Genomic DNA, 24,747 nt, shown 5'->3' on the forward strand with positions numbered 1-24,747 from the left:
GACATTTGGGGACATGATCTAGTGGTGGACTTGTATGTTTTAGATTAAAGGTTGGACTTAGAGTTCTTTTCCAATCTAAATGATGCTATGATATTTAACACCAGTAATGCATATTACTACTACCATTATGTGTGGCCTGAGAGATATCAGGAGAATGACGGGGATGAATTCCAATTTTAGAACCAATTTTCTATGGAGTGCAGTCTCCTTTTTCTTAATAGCCCAATTTGGTTCAAATAATGCTTCAAGGCATACTTTAAAAGCAGCAGGTTCTCAACTACATATGTCAGGTTGCAGCCAATAATGAAATTTTATAACTCGTTAAAAAGTAAGATCTGCAGTGGAAAAATCTGACACACCCTTAATTATTGCATCTAGAATGAACCTAGTACATAAAGGAAATTGATAAAACCCAGGAGACACAAAAGTCACGTCTGTAACAGCAAGACAGACTGATGTGTGTGCTATGAAGCAGAGTTCTGGAGATCTTGATTTTTTAATCAGAATGCCTGGCTTGCAGCCTTAGCAGCATGCCTTCTGCATGGCTGCATGGAAAAACAGCCCAGGATGTCCTTGAACAAAAAATAACGTTGTTAAAAGTCCCCGTTATCTTATGCTAGTTCTAGCAATCAAAGCCCCTGAGCCCCAGGTCCCTGAAACATAAAATCTTTCACTCTTTAGTGCACTCTTTACATCATGGTCTGTTTTTCTGTGAGGGAAAGAAGCTGCAGTTCAGACACACAGAGCAAATGGGGCATAGGGGAAATAGGACTACAGTATTATTTAGGGACTTGAGTTCTGCTGTTTTTTGGAGTGTTAAGTTTCCTTACTATCAACGAGGATTTGGGTTTGGGTGATTTGCAACAGCCACACAAGGGAGAACTGACAGAAAAGCAAACCATGCTTCAGCAGTGCTGTTGTAAAGATACAGTATTGTGTTTAAATTCTGTGCAACTGAGGGTCATTTTAATCACTTTATTTAATATTCTACTTTTGCCTTTCTCTTACCAGAATGGTATAAAATACTTGTAATAGCTACATCTTTATGCCATTTGACAGCTTATATGGTTTAGCCAGTGTTGATTATATGAAGAAATCAAGAACTAGGAAAAAACCAAAAAGCACCAAAAAAAACCCCACAAAACAAAAAAAAAAAACCCAGTGTTGATCACATAAAGAAATCAAGAATTAGAAAAAAAAATTGTGCAAAACCAAAGCAACGAACAAACCAATACCTACCACATGCATCAAAATTGGCTTTAAAATTTCTTTGGAGTTTCTCCATCTAAATGCAACCACATACATTCTGAGCCACCCCTCCTCTCCTCCTGTCTCTTTATGACTTCTGTGTTTGTATCACTAAAAAATCCCAAGCTGCCTTATTTAGTGCTCTCGCTCCCTCTGGTGGCTCTGTGTTCTCCACACACCGACTCCAAAAGAGGGCTTCCACACAAACACTTCAGAGGAGCCAGCACTAATCTGATGTGCTGCAGATTTCCCTGCATGCACAAGCGTGCTTGGTACACTGGATTAAAGAAGGAGATACAGAAAAGAAACATAAAGAGAAGGAACTGGGATCCCCACTGGTTTAGGCACACAAATGGAGTGAGATGGGTGGGTTGCAGCCCACCAGCTGATCTGCAGCGTTTCCCCGTTTGATGGAATTTATGGCACGGTGCATTTGGAAATCAAACTGCTCACATAGCTCGTGCCAGATCTGCTCCCTGTGTGGGGAAATCTGGGCAAACATCAGGAAAGTCTGCAAGGTTCCCTCCACGAGCCTTCCAGCAGATTGTTTTGTCAGATGTTGGCCACCCTGCAGATAAAGCCTCAGGCTCTGTAGGTCTCTGAGGGCGCTGGCCAAAAGCCGGTCACCTCCTGTGTGTTGCTGGGGCTCTGCCCTCCCTCCCCACCTCCTCACAGACTTTGTGGAGCAGAATCCAGTTCCGTGCATCTCCCCTTGGGCCCCCATGGTCCTGCAAGGAGAGGATTTCATTGTACTGAGCCTGCCTCGGGCAAAATTCACTCTAAAATACCTTTTCCCAGAGGTCCAAAGTGAGGATCCTAATGTCAAGAGGCAGTGTTCCTTTCTGTGCAAGTCTCTGCACAGATCACCATGGACATCAATAGGTCAGGCATGCAGGCAGAGAGCCAGTGATGGAAAAAGCATGCAATATGAGATCTCTGCTTCTGTCGGTGATGGGCAGACAGCCCTTACAAAGGACAAAGTTTGACAAAAAAAACAAGTAATTTGTCTGAACAAAATGCTGTTCCTTCCATGCCCTTTTATACTATAGAACAGATTATGATGAGGGGAATTCCTTTGAAATTCATTTAAGTATTTCCCATATGGCTCTGTTGCTTCATGCATTTGATTCTTCTTATTGAAGCGTTTGAAAATGAGTACATCTTGAAAATGAATATATATTGAAGTGTTTGAAAATTAGTATATCTATATCTAAACCCCTTCCACTGTCTGAAACAGAGTGAGACCCTTTCTCACCACTAACCAACATGCAGGACCTGCTAGCCCAAGTCTTAGCATGTGCACAGCTCCTGTTAAAGATCAGGGCTTAGTGCCCAGGGCTCTCCACATCTGAATATTAGATTCCAAATCCACCATGTGGATCCTGTTAACTCCACACTGAGAAAGAATACCAGAGCTCAGAGTGATAATCTGTAATGAGCCTAACCCAAAATCCCCAGCCAAAGCAGCTGTGACCTCTGAAGGAGCTCAGACCCAGATCCAGACTTCTGTGACTTACCCCAGCTCGACAAGCTGTGCATGCAACATTAACACAACTCCAGTCCCAGGAGACAAAAGCAAACCACAGACTTGCTGATGCCCCAGCTGTGCTTGATTTACTGAAACTGGATTACAGGCTTTCCCTGTCACAACTGGCCGTACCACTGGCATGGCTGGAAGCAAAGGACATGATTGTTTTCTCCTGCAGTGTGCAGTATGTTCCTGCTTATTTTCGATACTGTAACAAAAGTGAAGCAAGGTTTGATATATACATAAAAGCTGTTTCTCTGCAGAGTGGGAATGAGAACAAAGACGTTGATTATAGAAATCTTTCTACTCCTCCTTCCCACTGGTCATCTCCTCACCCTTTCTTATATCAATACCTCCAATTCTGCAGCTATTTTCTGCTCCTTAACCTGGTAATTGGAAATGCTAAAATCACTCACCTCTTCAGTTTTTCCTGTAGGATATGAATCAACACTATCTACAACATATTCATGTCTCTCTCAGTAAGTACAGCTGTGAGGAAGAGAACAAAACAAAAACAAACCCTCAAACAGAGAGGTGAAACAATGGTGAGAACAAGCCTCCTGCAAAGCTTTCAAGCCTGCTGTGTTTTTATTGATACATACCCCTCTGTGAGCAGGATATCTTACTGCTTCAGCATTTATAGTCTTGGGTGAAGGCAAGGAGAGATATGAAAGATGTTTAGCTTCAGAAGCTTCTTGATCAGTTTCTTGGGCTACAATTTTGATTTAAGAGTTTTAATTTTGTCCAGAATACATTTCCCATATCTATTGCAGATGTTCCCTAAAAACTAATCAACACATCATTTTTTTTTCTGTCTTTCAAAGATGATGCCAGAAATCTGAATAAGTATCTACATTTTACATGCAGAGTGTAGATTGATCAAGGAACTCGTTACAGAAATTATGCACAGCTTAAAGGTCTCCAAAAATATCAAAGTGGAAAGACTGAAAAGAAGGCCCCTATTAGATCCTCCTCGCCATCAGATGCACCACTCACATCTGCCCAGGAGCACAACCTTATTTTGGTGTTACCCTTTCAGTGAAAAGTCTGTCACCTACCCTGTTGAAGGAACAGGGACAGAAATGTTTTTCCTGTTTACAACAGATTGACACAATACACTCCAAGAAGACACAAACCACAGGTCAGGTCCTTACTCTGCCTTATAAGATTCAATCCCTTGTCTCTTTTCCCTGGTAAGAGTCAGGCTGAAATTGCTTTGGGAATAAGAGAGTTTTTGCTCTTGTAACCCTGTGGGGAAAAGATTAGGAAATCATAAGCCTCGTCTTTTGTATGTGAAAGCAGTCATGCTTTACTAACGGATCACAGTGCTTTCTGAAGAAGATATGCAGTGGTTTCAGAAGTATGCTAGATGGCATTGAGGCCTAGAGAGCCAAAACTATCTATGAAGATCACTGCACCCACTGGAGCATCCCTTGCACAGATCAGGTTATACATGAATCATCTCTCCCCACTGGTGAGCTATACAGGCGGAAGCAGCCCAGGGAAATGTCTGGGATCCACTGACCTACAGTTGCCATTTCTTAGGGATGTAAATTAAACTTCCAAGCAGGAGACACTTGAAACAAAATACCTATTACAAAGTCATGTGTTAGAGACAGATATAATTCCCTATGCCTTCCCACAGCATATGTGTGTGCACACATACCCACACACATGTACACACGTGCACAGTTCAGGATGGTGTGCATTCAGTTCAGCCTTGCATCTTTGCATCCTTTCAATTTTGCATCAGTGTCATTCTATCCTAAATGACGAGGTTTTGAAACAAAAATGCCTCTACTTTTGCAATTTTTTATTTTTTTCCCATTACTGATTTTGTATGGGATATTTACTGCACTTTGTGTGGCCTGGCCTTTCAGGAGGGAAATGTATATTCCTTTGAGCCTGCCTTTTGTTAGAATACTACTAATTTTTCCTATCTCATTCTTTTTCCTCTCTCATTCTTTGTAATGGCATGGGCTAAGCTAGTTAGTTCCCCTGTAACTCAGATCTTCCCTCTGCCTGGTGGGCTGCAAACTTGGAGCAGGTCCCAGGTTGTTTTGTTTCTGCTGGGATACTTTTCCTGTTTGCCTTTGTCCTCCTCAAGGGCTTTCTGCAGCCTCCTGCAATCCTGTTTGATTTGGTTTCTAAGGCAATGTCCCAGGGTTCTGTGGACAGTCTGGTGAATTTTTGTGTACAACTGGCTGCAGACCATTCTGTTCCATTCTCTGGGACAGTTCTACAGCTGCTCTTTTGTTTTGCCCTGAAAAAATGAGGGTAACAACATCTGTCTCTTTTGATAATTGTGAAATTGTCCTGAAAATCCATGCTGTAGATCCAGTGCTTCTGGTGACTTACATGAACGATGTTTTCTCCCAACAGAATTAGATTTATAGGAAAACATTGGTAAAAAATGAAAAAAAATTCTTCCTAAAGGTCAAACACTTTGAGAAAGTGAATCTATTTGGGGGGATTGCAGGCAAAGCTACACATAGATGCTTCCTTTGAATTGCAGCTGCAGATAAATAAGTCCTCATTTCCTATGAAGAGCCCACATTTAGATAATTTCTGAGCTGTCTTCTCAGTGAAACTCCCACACAGAAAAAGGAGAGGCTTTTCATGGTACCTTGAGAGCAGTTGCTGCACAGATGATGCACCCTCTGAGGAGGCAGCTGTAATTGTAAGGTAGATGAACTCTAGAGCTGAACTCTTTGCTGCATTACCAGAGTCATATGGGAATGCTGCTTGGAGCTGAGCTGCACTGCCATGGGGAAGCAGAGTCACACCTACTTCAAGGCTTCTGATCTTAAATATCACAGTTAAACCTAACAGCAGTTCAGAAGCTGTGAACTGCTAAATTAAAGCTAACTGGAAGTACTCTTCCTTTGCTAAAATAACCTATGTTCCATTTATCAAATAAATCTCATGTGGAAATTGGAAAAGCAGAGCAAAACCCATATTGTTTGGGCAATGCACATACATAGTACATAAACATGATACACAAACTACATTACAAAGAAATGTCTGTATAGCTCATTTGACACTTAGGTAATCAACTCTAGTAAAATATTTTTGTAGAGTGAATGGATTCTTCGAATGAAAATATTAGTGCAGAGATATTTTTGCCAACCTAACACAGAAGCATTGCATACCATTTTGGAAGAAAACAATAAGTAGTTTTAAGATGTTTGACAATTTCTTTTTTGGAGGCACAGGATTGGTATCAGGCATGTTTGAAGCTTGTGCTGCCACCACTTTGGAATACAAGAGGGAAATACAAGTTTCTGGTAGCTGCAGTCCTGAACTGGAATATTCAACCCAAAAATTTGCTGGCTGGGAACAAGAAATGCGTGCAGCTGGATATAGACCAAACTTCAGACACAGCAACAGCACAATATCACCTGTTTGTGAAAATCATAGTATGAAAAATAGTATGAAATCTGCTTCCATCAAGCAGATGAGGCTCTTTGGCCTGGTGCATCGTTACTGCTCCAACTTCCTCCAAGTCTGACCAACATCAGAGCTAAGGAAGACTTGGAAATGGTCAAAGAATCATAGAATCATAGGATTGTTTAGGTTGGAAAAGCCCTCTAAGATCATTGAGTCCAACTGTTAACCCAGCACTGCCAAGCCCACCATCAAATACCACATCTACACATTTTTTAAATACCTCCAGGGATGGCCACCTCTTCCCTGAGCAGCCTGTTACATTGCTGGACAAACCCTTCCATTAGGAATTTTTTTCTGATATCAAATCTAAACCTTTCCTTGCACAACTTTAAGCCATTTTTTCTTGTCCTATTGCTTTATTATCTGTGAGAAAAGACTAACCCTCACCTCACTACAACCCTCAGGCTCACTACAGCCTCCTCTGGCAGCTGTAGATAGTGATAAGATATCCACCAATCCTCCTTTTCTCCAGTCTAAATGCCCCCAGCACCCTCAACCACTCCTTATAGGATTTGTGGTCTGAACCTTTCACCAGCTTTGTTGCTCTTCTTTGGACACTCTCTGGTACCTCAATGCCTTTCTTGTAGTGAGGGTCTCTTGAGCACAGTACTCAAGGTGTGGTACTTGTATCATCAACAAAAGCCTCAGCACTGGCTCAGGAGACTTACAGATGTGGGATGTGGTCTGAAACATCTGCAAAAGTTGTGTCTTCTGTCTTCTCAGGGAAAGCTGTGCCTACTTGGTTACAACATCTTTCATGAAATAAAACTGAAAGCCCAAGCAGTTCTGCAGCCTGCACTAAGCTTTCACCAGTGTAGCTGGCTCCAGGGAGGGGGAGAGCAGCAGGAAAAGTAAATTACCATACTGGAATTCATTCTGCATTTGCCACATGCTTAAAATGCACCTTTTTTCTCTTGGTATTTTCATAAGCAATGAGGTTGCAGACACAGCATTTTTCATCATATTTCCCCTGCTTTGGAGTACATGACATGCACTTTTATGGCTGAATAAAATGTCATGACTGGCCAGCTGGCAACACAAAATGCATTTTTACACTAATGGCAAGGTATTCTAGCTTTTATTTTATAAAATTGCACTCACTGCATATTTACATAAACCCTACATCTGTTTAGTTAAGTTAAGCCAGAGGGTGATGATCTTTGTCTTTACAAAAGAGCTGATTTAATTTTATTGAACAAAGCTTTCTATTAAAAAGATCAAAGTCAATGCAGCCCCCTGCAGCAACAACTTAAAAGTTTCTTCAACTATTCAAATTAATGAAATATGGTAACTGGGACTGAACAAGCAGGAAAAAGAAAAAAGGAAAATGAAAATAAAAATAAAAACTCCTCAGGGGCTTTGTTTATCATGAACTTGGAAAGAGACATATTTCCTTTCATCAAAGTCCCATTGAGTGTCCTGACTCTCCTGCCTCTGAAAAGGCAGGAATTGATAGCAGAAGCAGCATGCACAGTTATAGACAAAATTTTAGAAGCTGGTAATGCTGTGGGGGAAAAGTACAATACAGTGAAGAAAATCTAGCAAAGAATTGGCCTCTGTAGCTTCCATGGGCTAGTTCCAGGCGCTAGTGAACTCCTACTTGATAAAAGATCAGTTTGTATATAAAATTGCTTGGTAACTCTACAGAAAATAATGGTAAAAATAATGAGTTTGAAACTATAGCTGTAGTGGAGATAGATATTTCATGCCTTCTGAGAGAGCCTGCAAGTCACCTCCTAGCATCTGACTTTGTGGACATTGTCTTGCAAACTTATTTTTGGGAGGGGAATGACTAAACATCTGCCTTATATTTCATTCCTGAAATTTGGTATTTGCTTGCAAGTAGCTTCCTCGCCTCCCAGACTGACAGCAGCACTCATTACTGATACACGGAGTGAGCCCATGGCTACACCTCATGCTATGGCAGGATGGGGTCAAACCCACCCCAAAATTCAATCTTTGTGCCTGTCCAGAGGTTATATCTGGCAGGCAGCCCAGGAATATGGACCAAAAGGAACTGTAGCATGCTCCATCTTAGCCCTCAATTAGGACGCTGATGAAACTGGCCCCAAAGTCTGTTTTGACTCCAAGAAAACCTTTCCCAGAGATCTATGTTGCTTCTACATCTCCTCTACACAATACATCCCCATTAGCACTCCAGCTTGGATCAGGAGAGTGCTGTGGCAGCTTTCCTCCTGACCACCCATCCTTACCACGCTTTGTTTCATGTGCTGAAACCGTCCTGGCATCTATCAACTGGACTCCATCCAGGCAAAGCTACACAAAAAAATCTGGTGTAGGAGTGCACTTACTGCACTACAGCTGCTAACATGAGGGCAGTCAATGTCACCAGATTAGAGGTGGTCTAAAATAAATCTCTGAAATACACAGAGGGCACACCCTGGGTCCCCTGTGCCAGCTCCTCTGTGCTACAGATCATGCCTACTTGTTCGAGGACACCTGCTAATGTAGACTCAACCCAAAGAGGCTGCACTGCTGCTTTCTAACCCTGTCACTGTTTAAATGGGTGAATAGTGCCATTTTAGACACCATATGGTACCCCTGCAGGCCTCCAGCTGCCACTCTGCAGATCAACAGCTCAACCAAATGTCTCGTGTCATATCTGGCAGCCCCACGCAGACATCTCAGATACCTTAGGGAGACTAACTGCTGTGGAAGTCTGTGTTTAGACAACTGAATACCATTTTATCTTAGCATCTATTCCCCTCTAGACAAAAAAAAATTGAAGCAAATGAGATTAAAAATAAGAATGGAGATGCTTGAAATACTATGGTGTGTTTTATGAAATAAAATACACAGTATAGAATAAGTAAAATAATCAAAATGGATTTTTTTGAAAAATTCATTTAAAACTTTTGTTAATAAACTGAAAAGCATACAAAGCTTAATCTGACAACAACAGAAGTATTGTTTTGTCCTTCAAGAAACAGCTGAATTTTACAAATTACATTTATGATTCAGTAAGGGCTGAATTCACTGGCTTTAATAGAATAATTGCAAAGCTTGAGATTCGGTTTCTGTTGTGTAATTTATTGGCCTAATGATCCAGATGCTCTGAGAACTGTAGCATCAGAGTCTTTGCAGGACCATATCCTAAAGCTAGTGAATTAATAAATTATTAAATTAGTGATAGTAATAGCAATAGTAATAAATGTAATAATAGTAATAAATGAAACAGGCTTTGGCATGTTTTCTGCCCTGAGGGTGACGGACAGAGAGGAGCCCTTCTGTGTTACTAGCAAACTCCTGGTGTTCAGCATGGGCAGGCTGCAGGTAAGCAGGGGCTGGCCACGCTCAGAACTGCCTGGCAGAGGCTGGTGGCCATGGGCCAGCGCTGTGTCATGGCTTAACCTGCCTTACACAGGATGTCTTACACAGCGAGCACCCTCCAAAGCTGCAGAAAAACACTTTTACATGCCAAGGAACAGCCTAAGTTTCTGAATCTGCATGGAAATACTTGGTGATTACAGGTCTTTCAAACACTTAAACAAAAATCCTGACCTCTTGTGGCCATCAAACTGTCCAGCAAAAGTTTCTGTCAGTTTCTAACCCAGGTGATGCTCTTGCTGGGTGCAGAATGGCCATTTGTGTATTCCTGCTGCTCCTCTCCAGACCTGCCTGTGTGCCAGGAATCATTGACAAACCTCACATTTGAACATCTCTGTGGGTCCAGGGGAGGCCACAAATGAGATCAGAGGGCTGGAGCACCTCTTCTACAAAGGCAGGCTGAGAGAGCTGGGGCTGTTCAGCCTGGAGAAGTGAATGCTTTGGGAGACCTTAAAACAGCTTCCAGTACCTAAAAGGGTCTTATAAACACGAGGGAGAGTGACTTTTCACATGGGCAGATAGTGACAAGGTTAAATAGTTTTGAACTAAAAGAGGGGAGATTTCGATTAGATAATTGGAAGAAATTCTTTACTGTGAGGCTGTTGAGGCACTGAAACAGGTTGCCTCATCCCTGGATGTGTTCAAGTCCAGATTTAATGGGCCCCTGAGAAACAAGATCTAGTGGGTGGTAACCCAGCCCACAGCAGGGGGTTTGGAACTAGATGATCCTTAAAGTCCATTCTAACCTAAGCTATCTTTTTTGATTCTGTGATTTGTCCTAAATGTAAATGAAATGCAGTATTTTTAGACACTGTGGACAAAAATCTGGCAGAAATGTCACAGAAATGGGAAGTATGGGAGTGGGTTTGCACATTAACATCCGGCACGTGGCACAGAGCTACTTGCAGACCTTTAATTCTAACAAAAATTTGAAAAAGGGAATGTTTGTTTTGTCTGCCTTGCTTTGCTGTTCTCCTAGTCTGCATCAGTAGCTTTGGATTATAGAAAAACTTCGACTATGAATATATTCTGCATGTGTGTAATTGATAATGTCTGATGTCAGTTTTTGCAGATATATATTATCAGCACCTTTGCAAATATGAACCTACACTTCTAAGAACCCAGCATCAAAACCCAGAAAGTCTGGCTTCATGTACAAGTTTGCGTAAGGAGAAAGGGCAAGTGGAGTTTCTCAGGCCATGTGATCTTTTACCTGGAGAAGCTAAGGCTACAAAATATTTACGACACGCACGTATTTGCATCCTGATATGCAGTAGTGTCTTCTATATAAGATTTTCCTCTATCCAGGACTGAGTACCTGAATGCTTTATAATTTCTAAAATAATTGGAGCATCTACAAATATGCATTTTCAGTCTGCATGTATGGCAAATTCAAAGGCTGCTGAAATAAAAATAATATAAGAAACAAAACAGCATCTATTTCTAGAATTTATAAATGTATAGAATGTATAAATTATACAATATATTAATAACATACTCAAAAACATTAAACAGTGCATGAGTAAAATGCATTTTTAGAAGTTTTTCTTTCTATCACTTTGTATATACAGACTGGACATAGGAACTACAGTATTGAGTATGTTTTTATTTAGAAGACAGATTCATTGATAATTGCACTTGCTTAAAACAGGAAAGTAAGTTAAAGTGTTTTAAATCAAATTTACATTTTAAGATTTTTTTTTCTGGAGCTGTGGCTTTATTTCTGACCTCACAAAGGCTTATCCATTAGTTAAACTAATATAAATAAAAATAAGCTTTTGCACACCTGATGTAGCCTGTTTTCACATTCAACCTGTTCAAACACCCACACAAGAAAGAAAGATGAACTGAAAAGGTGCAATCATTCCCATTGCTCAGAATCTCTGTGGTTTTTCATTTTGGATTCTCTCAAAAGAATACTAGTTCTCATTAACAAATAGTAATAGGATAAAGAAAAATTTTCATAAAAAATATTTTAGTGATCATTTATAAGTTTTTTATTTCAGGTTCTCCTCGGGTCTCTGTTTCTCATTTGCTGGCATTATCTGGTTTCCCTCTGAAAATAATTGATATTTAATTTGAATATATAAACAGGCTTGGACTTTATTACTTAGAGTCCTTGGTGTTTACTGGCATTCATTTACGACACATTTTTTCCAGGATGCCCATCACAGCAACAGCTGCTCATTCTCTATTCCCCAAAAAAAAAACCTCAACACTGGGCACTGGATTTTCTGTTCCTAAATGTTATGATTTTATGGTTTTAGTACTGATGATATTTCAGGCTCTCCTTCAGCATCTAATGCTCCTGATGCAGTGCAGCAAATTTTGGTACACAATGGATTGGGGAATAGGTTCTCTTGGTGATGAAGATGCAACATGATAGCACCTCAAAATGTCCTGGTGTCAGAAAATACTCTGAGGCTCTTCATGCATGACTGTAGTATGTTTGTTTTTTTACTAAGAATGCTGAATGACGTGAGTAACATTTTTCTTATACAGAAAAGTAGAGTAGCAACCACAAAACAGATAACCTGCACAAATTACTGTATAAATCTGAATAAATCATAATAAATCAGTACATATATATACATATGTATAAATCAGAATAAAACTGTATTCAGTATTTATCTGAGACATTTTGAGGTACCAAAACCAGTGGGGCAATAAAAAGCATCTTTTAAGTGCTACTACACTTTAAAAGTTGCTTTTAAAAAGCACAGTGTTTCTTAATTAGCTGTAGAACAGTCTTGAGAACCTCTTCCTTGGAGGGGCTGGCATCAACCTCTTGGCATGCAGGATTCACCATCCTTTTGTATGACTCTTCAACTCTAAAAACAAAACAAGAGAAATTAAACTTCAAATTTCAGGGATATGAAATGAAATTAGTCATCAATCTCAGAAGATAGTGCTCGCACTGCAGAGACAGAGGATAGAAAATCTAATATGAAGCTAAGAATGAAATCTCCTGCAAAGAGCAATAAACCATTAGTAACTATTACAATGTAAATCTCAAACCACATACTTTCCTTGACATTGATTCCCAGAGCTCCAGCCATATTAACAAGGCATGGAATAAAGTATTTCTTTCTTTACGGCTTATCACTGGATACAGTCTGGTATAGCAGTAGAGTGGACAGTCTGCTTCTAGCACCCAAATTAATTTTTTTCAGTTTCTGCTAAGGTATCTCTGAACTATATGGCATTGCATTGTGTAGTTGTACTCATTGACTGATCTCAGCTTTGACTCGTTAGATTACAGAGTTGACATATTGTTCAACTCCTTCCTCTGATCAACTAACCAGATGAATAACAGGATAAAATACAGGATGAAAACTTCTTCACTTAGGCTATAAACCATTAGGCTTATAGCAGAACTCTCCCACATTTAGTCTTTGAGAGTGTGAATGAGGATGTGAATATTATTTTAATATTATGGGAACATATTATTATGGGAACATATTATGTTCCCATAATGCAATTTAGGACAGAAGTCACAAGACAAATCAAGGAGGATTTTGGATAGTCTCATATTCAGATTGACATAATAAACAGGTAGAAATAACTAAAAGCTTTCTGACACAAATATGCAGTAACAGAATTAAAATGTAAAAGATGCTTAAATGGCAGCATGTTCCCTAGCTAACTCACCCCTCTGCAGGTCCCACTATATGAGCTGTGTGTCCACACAGAATTTCTGTCAAAATTAAGCAATCACAGAATCCTAGAATGTTAAGGGGCTGGAATGGACCTGAAAGATCATCTAGTCCCAATCCCCCTACCATGGGCAGGGATACCTCCTGCCAGACCAGGTTGCTTAAGGCCTTATCCCACCTGACTTTGAACACTGCCAGAGTTGGGGCATCCACAGCGTCTCTGGGCAAGCTGTTTCAGTACCTCACCATCCTCACAGTGAAAAGTTTCTTCCCAATAGCTAACCTAAATTTCCCCTCTTTCCATCTGTATCCATTACTCCTTGTTCTACCTCTACGGTTCCTGATTAATAGTCCTTCTCTGGCTTTCCTGTAGGCCCCTTCAGATACTCTAAGGTTGCTAAGAAGTGTCCACTCAACCTTCTCTTTTCCAGGCTGAACAGCCCCGCTTTCTCAATTTGTCTTCGTAGAGGAGGTGCTCCAGTTGTTTGTGACTCTCCTCTGAGCTTGCTCCAACAGTTCCATGCCCTTCTTATGATGGGGACACCAAAACTGGACTCAGCACTCCAGGTGGGGTCTCACAAGAGCAATGTATAGGAGGAGAATCCCCTCTTTCAACCTGCTGGCCATGGCGCACAGATGAAGCCCAGGGCACAGTTGGCATTCTGGGCTATGAGTGCACATTGCCAGCTCATGATGAGTTTTTCATCAACCATTACCCTCAAGCCTTTCTCTGCAGGGCACTCTCAATCACTTCTCCATCCAACCTGTAGCTGTGCTTGGGATTACCACGATCCAGGTGTAGGACACTGTACTTCCCTTTGCTGAATTTCATGAGGTTTACACAGGCCCACCTCTCAGGCCTGTCCAGGTTCCTCTGAATGGCATTCCTTCCCTCCAGTATGTCCACTGCACCACACAGCTTGGTCTTGTCTGCAAATCTGCTGAGGGTGCACTCGCTTCCACTGCCCATGCCACCAAAAAGATGCTGAATAGTATCAGCCCCAGTAGAGACCCAGGGAACACCACTTGTCTTTGGCTGCCGTGTGGACAGTAAGCCGTTGACCACAACTCTTTGTGTGCTGCCATCCAGCCAATTTTTTGTTCACTGAATGGTCCATTGATCAAATCCATGTCTTTTAAATTTGAAGATGAGGATGTCATGTGGGACATTGTCAAACACTTTGCAGAAATCCAGGCAGATGTCATCAGTTGCTCTGCCTCATTCACCAATGTTGAATTTGTCAGGGAAAATCTCCCCTTTGTAAAGCCACTTCGGCTTTACAAATTATAGCCACTTTTGACTTTACAATATCTTTAAGTTATTCCATCACCAGAAATTTAAAAGCCTAAAGGTAGATTCGGCCTTGCTTGTAGATAAGGAAACCAATATTCAAGTGTCTCTGCTGAGCTGTCTACACAAACATTTGGCATTTGAGTTTCCACCATAGACAAAGATGATGTAATCCATACATTTGGCAGAGCCTAGATAGCAGTTCAGCACACCCTGAAGCAGGAAACTTGGGATGCCATTCAGTTGCTTAAGTTAATGTACCTAGTACTGCTTGAGATGCTCAGAACTTTCTCATTTAGCTTCCAGTTCCTAACCCAGGAAGTGTCCACAGGTTCTGCATCACATCTCATATCAAAAGGCTTTAGATACTTAAGTTTAGATCACTGAGCTCCAAATGGGTGGTGACATGAATCACTTTGAAGGCTCCATTGAAGGTATTGACTATACTGGTACCTGAAACACTTTGTACAACTAAAGACATCTACAAGAGGATGTTTTAATTTTATTCTCTTAATCTGGAGCTCAGTTCCAGAATTTCCTGGGGAAGCTATGTGTTTCAACTTCTTGCCTATCAGTCCTGGAACTCTCAAGTCCATCTCCTTCATGACCTCACTGAGAAAGATGCTAAAATAAAAGCATCGAAGAAAAACAGAAGTATTTTAACTCAAAGCTCCTTTACAGGACAATTAAATTATACATCTGCATCTTTCAAACACTTTCAATTAGAAGTGACAAAATTTACCCTCCCTAACAGGCATGCATTCTTCCCCAAAATAAAACCAAAAACAGAACAAAACCTTATACAAAAGAAATTCTTGTGGAAATTCTTGTCCCACTAATGTGAGAGGCACATTTGTTATTGATCCCACAGGAGCCAAGATTGCCTCCAGCCTCTTATTCCCCATTAAAGGGTACCTTTGGCGAAACAAGCTGTTAGCTTCCAACTCAGCTTCCTCCTTTGTTTTCTCCAACCCCCGATGCTGAAGTCTCCGGACTCGTTCTTCAGGGTCAACAGTCAGGAGAAGAACAAGGTCAGGTTTAAGAAGATCCTCAGGCCACTGATACACCTCATCTTGAGCTGGTGGAAGATCCTGGACTTTCCCACTTGTTTCAGTGGCAATTGTGTAGGCAGCTGTGCTGTGCCAGTATCTGTCAGGAAAGTACAAAATGGAGGGAGAGAAATTTTAAAGAGAACATTAATTCTTCAGTAATATAGGAGTCAGTTGGCATTATAACAACAAGTCAATAATGATGAGATAGATGACAGCATGGCTTTGAAGGGAAATCCAAATAACAGTTCTGTGCTATCCATTATTTCTTAACAATGATAATACTCAGTGTACTATTCAGAGTTAATGTGAACTATTAATTAAAACATTATGTAGAGACTGTTTCAGATACTCCTATCAAAAGAAAGTCTCCACATATATTGAGACAGGTCAAAGAAGAGTTACAATATATCTCAAAATCCTTTACTCTGAGACTCCTTTTTTGTGGTTCCCATCCTACTTACTGCAATAGATTTGGTAGAGAACATGCAGTCTTCACAAACATGCGAATGAACACAGGCATTACCAGTGTTAGTAATTTCACTTGCATTTAACATTCTCCCCACTACAAGGCACTGTGTTTGATAGATTTCAGTGGATTTGGGGGTGGTTGAAAATAGCACTCACATGCAAACAACGTATGTGTGTATGTGTATCTGTGTGTGTTCTAGCCCAAGGTTACAGTACACATACTGAAATAAGCCAGAGGGTTCAAAGTACATCTAGACTTTTTTATGCACAGTAATATTGTAAGCTGCCTACACAGTTAGTGAAAACCAGAAATAATACAAACAAACCCAAAAAAGTGGGGAGCATATCTCTGTGTTTAAATTCAGAAAGAGTAAGTCTACCTAAAACTCAGTCATTCCAATCCACCCATATCTCAGACACATCTTAGAGATGACCATGACCAGCCATGAGCAGCAGCCCACAGTCTCTTCTGGTTTGTCACAAAACCCTGGTTTAGCTCAGGATGCACAGTCTGTTCCTTCACTATTCTTAACTGAAGATGTAACAATTTTCATGTGTCCTAAAGCTAGTTATGAGTATTACACTGATTGAAGACCCCTATTTTACTGTTATCCTAAGTGTTACTCTTTAGAAGATTTAATATTTATCTGACTCTCTGCAGAGTGCTTCCAAAAAAACCCTAAACAAACTATAAAAAAAACCCAAAACAAAACCCCTGAAGAAACACAGAGACGATCACTGACTGCTTGTAACACTGAACAACTGTATGATGGCACTGATATAAGAGGGCTTCTTAAATACACAAACCTGTCTATGATCACAGGTGCCTGAGTGGATGCTTTCGCAATCTCTGAAGCCAGAATGTAGTTGCCCGCAGCATAAAATGCTCTTTTAATGGGTGTTGGCTCATCATCAAATATAGTCCTCCACTGGCTGATGCACGCTGGTGGGGACCGCAGCAGAATGCCATTCAGCTTGTCCTTAACAGCCTGGGTCACTGTGGTTTTGCCTGCATTTCATTTAAGAAGGTAACATTCATTATATTATTTACCAGATGCACCTGAGTTTTAAAAACTGAAAAACGCTCCTGTCTGTATATGTGTATATGCGTACAGGCTCTGACATCTGAATATCTAACCCGAGCATCTTGTCATATGGTTTCCAGTGGAAACTGATTCTGAGTCTGGTTGCAGGAATTATTACTCCCTTTCCTGTTCTCTGGGCCTTCCAGCCCTTCCTTTATCCAGTTTTCAGTTTTCACTCCCTTAAAAACATTAGGTGCATGTCAATTTCTCTATATATTCATGGCAATTTCCATATATATTAATTTATAATATTTTTCTCAGTTGCAATTTATGTGAATATTGCCATGCTGGTCATTCAATTCCTTCTTTTTATGAGGATTTTCAGTTCTCTTTAACTGACAAGTCAGAAAACAAAGTTAGCCAAAAGCAAGTAATATTTCTGTCTTAGACAAACTGCTGGCAGTTCCCCAGACTACCACTAGTTTAGTACATTTATTTTAAAACTCTCCAGTAAAAGTATGTTTCATCATCTGAACAAGAAATTTAATTTTCAGTACTCCACTCTGTATTCTTACATTTGTATAGGTAAGGAATTAAACCACTGAATGTATATTAGCATACAGTAATCTTTTATAAGTAAGAGAAGACAGATTGGCATTTGAAATTATCTGTCACAGATTTCCGAGATTTTTTAAAATTTTATTTTAAAGCCTTATGCCTAATGAAAACATAGCAGTTGTTCCTTTCAACGATTTCTCATCTGAGGTTCTTCAACCACATGTTGCTCTTACCCGTGGCATCCAACCCCTCAAAAACTATGACAGGAAAACCTCCCTTTTTTTGGTGCTCTGGGCATTTCTCCAGCAGGTCGAGTACTGCTCCAGCCTCAGGGATCCGTTCTGCACACTGCAAGGAGAGATCGCAGAATGTGTTGGGTCGGAAGGGACCTTTAAAGACCATCTAGTCCAACCCCCATGCAGAGCACTGGGTCACCCTAAACTAGATCAGGTCTCTTAGAGCCCTGTCCAACCCGACCTGGAATGTTTCAAGAGATGGGACATCGATCACCCCTCTGGGCAACCTATGCCAGTGTTTCACTACCCTCATCGTAAAAAACTTCTACCTTACATCTGGTCAGAACCTGCCCTCCCTTCGTTTAAAACGATTACCCCTCGCTCCCTTGGCACCCGCCCGCCCCACGGCGCTGGAGAGCCAAACGTGGGCTCCGCGCCCGCGGTGCTGACCTGGCGCAGGCGCTGGCGGAGGGCGCTGGCGGAGGGCGGCAGGGCACGGACCATGGGCCGGGGGCCCGGTGAGCCCGGGGCGCAGCGCCCCAGCATCGCCGGGAGCCGGGAGCCGAGCGCCGGGAGCAGCGAGCCGGGCCAGCGGCAGAGCGGAGGGGGCGGGCGGAGGCGGAGGAGGAGCCAGCGGGAAACGAAACTGGCCCGGCCGGCCGGGAAGGCGCCGGTCTGCGGGGACCGGGGAGCAGCAGAGGGCAGCTCCTCGGAACAAGGGGAAGCTTCTCGGAACGCCCTTCTGCCTTCCCCGCCCCGTGTCGCTGGCGCCGGGTCGAACGGGTTTGGTCCCGCGGAGAATGGGTCTGTGCGCGGATGGGCGCCAGCAATCACGGGATGTAAAGTCCCAGCCTCGGGATCCGGCCTGCCCGTCCGCCAGCAACAAAGGGTCACATTCCCACGGGTTCTCGTGGCTGAATCCTGGTGATCTTCTTAAAAACAAAACAAAACAAAACAAAACAAAAAAAAACAAAAAACAAAAAAAAAAAAACAAACAAAAAAAAAAAAAAAAAAAAAAAAAAAAAAAAAAAAAAAAAACCAAAAAAAAAACCCAAACAAACAAGCAAATAAAATATTAGTGCAAATATGCTCCACTGCTTAGGACTGGCCCAAAATGACAAACAAGTCCTAACCCAACTACTTTGTTGAGTTGCAGTGCCCAAGCAGCACTGGGCTCTCAGGCATATCAGTAACTTGACCCCATTATTTGGTTATTCAGTGCCTTGATAACAAGACAGACACAAATAATTTTGGGAGTAAACTGGACTTTTAGAAGGCTGTTTTCATTTTTCAAGCAATTTTGCAATGGCCAATTCTAGCTTTCATCAGCTCAGATGTAGGAACCAGGAACACTGCAAATAGCAATAGCACAGACTTAGTCTCGTGACAGCTGCTATGAGTAACATTGCCTAAAAGGTAGTTTTTGAGTTTTCAAAATATGTAACTTAAAATGTTTGAGAACCTGTATCTCTGTAGAAAACTTTTCTTTTTCAATAGTTGGAGAACTGCTGCTTAGAGATATCTAAAGTTAAACTTCTGACATGTTTTCTGAACTAATATACTCTACAAGAAATTCCTTGGAAACTTGTCTTCCTCTGGTCATCTCAAACGCTTGCACAAATACCTTTTACTTTGTGTAACTGCAGGGAGAGGGGAGCATCTGGTAGGCAGGACCAGCAAATCATCTGTACTAGCTGGAAACTGCCCATCCCGAAGAAGCTGATGGAGGTCTGGGCCAGAGCCACAACTGGGAACACAGCCTTCGAAGCTCTTCAATACAGTCTCAGCATCATGTACCAAAATTCATTTGGTTCTTTTTAAGGCTGTTTCATATCTGAGAACTCCAGCACCATTCCACATCACTCAAACACATGGCTATGGCATCTGGGTATGGATACCAGAAGACACAGGGTAAAATATGTTTCATTATACAGGAAGCCAATATGTCATTTTAAAATTATAATAATATGCACTGATTAAGAGTAGGGGCTCTTCTCAGCCAATATTTTGTCTGGCAGAATGACACACTGTACATGTCTGTCTTATCCATGGTCACTTCTCCTAGTCCTTGTGCTCCTCCAGCCTCCATAGTCACCGAATTAGGAATGTTAAGCAGTACATCCTTATCTTTCCCTTTCAGCACCTGTTGTGGACCTTTGCTCATGGAGTTGGCTAAATCTCTTGTTCACTCTGTGATACAATCTACCTCCACAAACCCCTGTGGAGTTTCCCCAATTCTAGCAATTCTTCTGTTGCATAAAAAAATTATAAGTTTTAAACTAACATCCTTATTTCATCAAGTGTTCCTTCTAATATTACTGATTTTAGTAACAGTTCAAATTTATTTATTACATACAGGATTTTTAAAAGATTATTCAGATTTCCCCTTCAGCATTTTCATGTCAGAAATGACAGCCTCTATCCCTTGGTAAAGCAGCTGCTTCATCAGTTAGAAACAAGGATGACTTCTTTAACTGTAAGGTCCTGCCAAGATGTGGAGACCTGAACTGTATCACTAGTCAGGGTTTGGTTACATTTACCAAAGTTTCACAGACCAGCAGAGTAATGCAATCTACCTTGTTTCTGGGTGATTCTAAGCTTTAAGTTGACTTTTTTCTCTGCTGCTTCCCAACAGAGGCATTGATTTCAGAGGAGAAGCAACAGTGACTAAGACGTCCTTCCTGAGCACAAGTGCCACTGCTGAGCTCAGCATCAGGTACACAAGGTTTCAATGACTCTTTTGGATCTGCACTGCCTCACCTTTATACCGAAACTTACCTGCCAATTTTCTGTTCATTTGTTTGCTTGAGGTTCAAGTGACTTGCAGCCAAGTTTCATTTCAAAAGAGTGTGTAAAGCTGGCCATTTCCCTCACTGACCTCTCAGCTTCTTTCTCATCTATTTTTTTTTTCTGGGTTTTTTTTTTTTTTTTTTTTTTCCTCCAATGCTACTGTTGCCTTTTCCTTTTCTGCTGAGCAAATGGAAAGCACTTACTTTCATTTTCTCTTCTCCCTTTTCCCATCTCACTGCCTTGATATAACTTTGTTAGAACCATTCCTGAACCAAGTTGGTGGTGGTGAGGAATGGTGAGCATATTATCTCATAATATGCTTATGAGATAATTCATAATAGGCATGTGATGCCTGTTCTCCTGCCTAATTACTTTAAAGTACCCTCTTGCAGGAGTCAAGTAAAAATATAGGAAAAGAGAGTTGTCTTTTTATGCCCAAGATGTTTTGTTTTATTTAAAATCAGTGGAGACAGTATGATTTTTTCAGTCTCTTTACAAGGACATTTATAATTTTTTCCTCTGTATAATATGAAGCAATGTTGAAGAACAAATGTGTTAATTATGTACAAAACACTTTTCAGGAGCATTTTTACATCTTTGAGTGTCCACTGTGCTTACATAGAGCTATAGGGATGAGATACAGAGACAACAAGAGGCCTTATGAATATTCAAAAAATTTTGATCCACAAAAAGTGGAAAAAGAGGGGAAAAAACCAAAACCAAACCATGGAAATTGATTAGCCTGTAACTTTAAAATATATCTAAGTGTACAGTCCTGTAAACAGCTGTCTGATACACAGGCAGGAAAAACTCCAAGGCCCATAAAATGTGTAGGTACATAGAATGCATGCAAATAAAACTGCTCTTTTAATTCAGAATAAACTTTAAAGAATATCAGTAAAGGGCACTCCAGTAAAGAAAAAGATGTGGGGATAAGACCATAAGAACACAAAAGTCAGTATAGTGTCAGGCCAAAAGAGATTCCTCTTCCGCCCATGACAGTGGCCACTGCCAGATGTTTGAGGAAGGCTATGGAAAGGACACAGAAGGACACAGAAGGATTCTTCTCTCAATACTTTTGTCAACAAAGGATCTGATGAGCCTTGAGATCCCTCCCAGCCTGGTATTCTATCATTCCACAATTCTATGATTTTTTCCTAGATCACAGAAACCATCTTTTTAATACCTCCTGAATTGGAAATCACATATACACTATTAAGGGCCCATGGTGGACTTCTTTCAAATGTGCCTAATCTGTATCTATAGTTATATCTATGTATTGTGTGTTTCATATGTCTTTCATAACTTAATTGCATGTGGGTTTGAGCTTTCTGTTTGGTAATTTCCCCTCGGATTTTTTCATCTCAAGGAGAGCTGAGTCACTCTTAAGTACAAGGTCCTTGACAGTTTTGCATTTATAGTGCTGCAGATGCAACAAGAAATAGATCATTTCCAGCTGAGACTAGAGCAAGAATACATTTATCAAATGCTAAAACTGTATCTGCCATTGCATGATTTGCATGAGTTGCCTGGTTGTCCTTGGACCATTTCTGGTCCTCCCAGGTGATGTGATACGACTCCTCCTTTAACCTTTTTTATGTTACTGGTTTGTATCAGTAGTTTGGTTTGCCTAGCAAAATACTGTTTGACTGGAACTGCCAAATGGCCACTCTGGAGAAATCAGTACATTTATTTCAAATATAAAATTACATTAATTCGATAAATATTATATAGTTGTTTTAAAGGTTTTGCTTTCCTAGCAACTAGGCACAAGAGCATTATGTATGTTTATCCATTTGGATTCTTCCATGTTAGTTCTGTACTTTTTTATTGCCTAGTGCACTATTAATAACATTATTCAATAATTTTTGAAAAATATTATTAATCTTTAAAGGGTTTTTAGATACGGATTTGGAAAACAGAAACATTTTTATTACTGGGACTCCATCATGCCAGTGTAAGATGGCTTCTGTAGGAAGCCAGAGGAAAGAATCATACTTCCTACAATTTTCAAGGAACATTTATGCTTGCTTTTCTAAGATTCTTCCGGAAGGCATCACAACAGAAAATGTCATTCCAGTTCTTGCTTGCAATATTTCCTGTGGATTCAAAGCTTGTGCATAAAAATGCACATTTGTGTTTTCTTGAAGGCCTCACCATAGAGCTTGTGAGCTAAGACATTTTGGGATGTAAAAGATGAATGTCCTTCTTGATGCTGCTGGGACTTGTATATATATAGGGGGCACATCCTGGTCTGGGTTTACTTTGACAGGCTTTACAATAAAGCAGAGATTGTCATCTGAAAACATACTTAGTTGAGAAAAAAAGTAAAAAGAACTATAATTGCCATTTTCTAAGAAAGCACCGATAGGATTACAAAGAACAGGAAGCCTTGAGTATGTGGGTGCAAAGCTCTCTGCATGTTTTGTTCCTTGAAACAGAGATTTGTGTTTTCAAAGAAAAACAGTCAAAAAATGCTAATGTTTTAGTTTTCTGATTTATTGAGCAATATTTTTCTGACATGTTTTTGGAGTGTTTGGGTATCAGATGTAAGTCTTGTGTCAAGAGAAATTGATAAATATCAAGGATCCTTTACTGACTTTGGAAATTAAGTATTCTGAATCTAATTTTTCTGGCCAGCTGAGGTGCTAGGCAACAAACTCAGGGCTGGCTAGTCATGAGCCTTCCACCTCAAAGAAGAAAGGCTGTAGTTCCTAAATCTGTATTGGCTTAACTTGACACGAACAAAGGATATGAATGAGGACAGAAAGGAATTTGAATTGGGCCCAGAGAAGGTAAGAAATGAAATAGGGTTCCTACCATGCAACAGAAGGGATGTATGGAGGGAGGAGGAAACAGGGCATATCAGAATTCTCCAAATTAATTGAAACATTGAAGCTACCAATTAGCAATTCCAATGCCAGATTTCAGTTTAAATTTGCATTGTCTTGTCCACCTCCCTTTCCAATCATATTTTTAAGTTTGTGATCAACAAACTATTTATTAGAATATCCTGCTTTTATCCTTAATTTTGTGTCTTACATAAACCTCAAGGAACTGGAAGGGCACATGGTTAACTCCTGCTGGAATAATCTCTGTTGACAGCCTCTGAGACCATTTTGGAAAGCCTCAGAAGTGAGATGTTTCCCATCATGTTGCAGCAGTACCTTTGTGAGGGGGCATTACTAGAGCCAGACACAGCAAGAAGTTTCTCATTCTGCCCTATACTAGTATGAACCTGCTGCAGCAAGAAACAGCTGATAAGAGACAACAATAAAAACCATTCAAACAATAAAAATAGTTCAAAATGGTTTTTGCTGATCCAGACATTATTCAGCTAGTAAATCACCTCCAGGAAAGTGAAGGAAAGATGACGGGAATTTGATGATAGCCAATGACAGGCCTAATTATCACTTCTTATTCACAAGCAGGTTTTGTTTCCAATGAAAATTGCACAGGATGAAGATAGTTCTACACCTTTATTCGAAGGGAAAAAAAGGGAAATAAAAAGAAGAGAACATGAGGGCAAGACTGCTTGGCTACATCAGCAGTTCTGACTGGTCAATGTAAGTGAGGGAAGCTCCATTTTAGGCCATTGATAACATGCATTTGGAAGGTGTTAAGATTTGAGTATGACTCTGTACCTTGGCAGTAGTGGCAATGTCAAACAGCCCACGCAAGAGTGAGGACAGGCTGACTGAAGACAAAGTGAGGCTGAAAATTTGTGACAATCCTGTTGGTGTGTCTAGATACAATGGAAGACTGAAGATGGCAACTGGTATTATCATGGAGGGGCTCCTTCTCCAGCAGTACCTGTTGTACCATCAAGGAATTGAGGAATATGGAAACTGGCAGCTTTGTCCTGGTCTCTCCTGGTGTTACTATGAGTGGGCAGCAACCAATGTCTCACCTCAGGCTGCCAACTGTTCCTGCTCTTAAGGCTAACCATGTGCTCAACTCAGTGCAGTAGCTTTGCTTGAGGAGCATTACTGGAGATCAAGAATTAAAAAAACCTGCAATTACTTTCTTTTCATGTATCTGAAGCCGTCAGGCTCCCTCCCTTGGGTTGCTTTCCATGCAAAACTGTTTAAACTTAG

General features: G+C 40.7%; 1 protein-coding gene across 1 annotated transcript; it reads right to left on the minus strand.

The window, feature by feature from the left end:
- Positions 1 to 12,007: 12,007 nt before the first annotated feature.
- CMPK2 (cytidine/uridine monophosphate kinase 2) lies at positions 12,008 to 20,024 on the minus strand. The gene is made up of 6 exons (XM_053937534.1): positions 19,889 to 20,024; positions 18,311 to 18,792; positions 17,858 to 17,972; positions 16,849 to 17,050; positions 15,437 to 15,670; positions 12,008 to 12,405 (listed from the first exon to the last, which is right to left on the minus strand). The coding sequence occupies exons 1-6, from the start codon at positions 20,022 to 20,024 to the stop codon at positions 12,285 to 12,287; spliced, it is 1,290 nt and encodes a 429-aa protein (XP_053793509.1). The 3' UTR covers positions 12,008 to 12,284.
- Positions 20,025 to 24,747: the final 4,723 nt, after the last annotated feature.

The sequence above is a fragment of the Vidua chalybeata genome, chromosome 3, assembly GCF_026979565.1.
Source record: "Vidua chalybeata isolate OUT-0048 chromosome 3, bVidCha1 merged haplotype, whole genome shotgun sequence".
In the NCBI taxonomy this organism is placed as follows: Eukaryota; Metazoa; Chordata; class Aves; order Passeriformes; family Viduidae; genus Vidua; species Vidua chalybeata.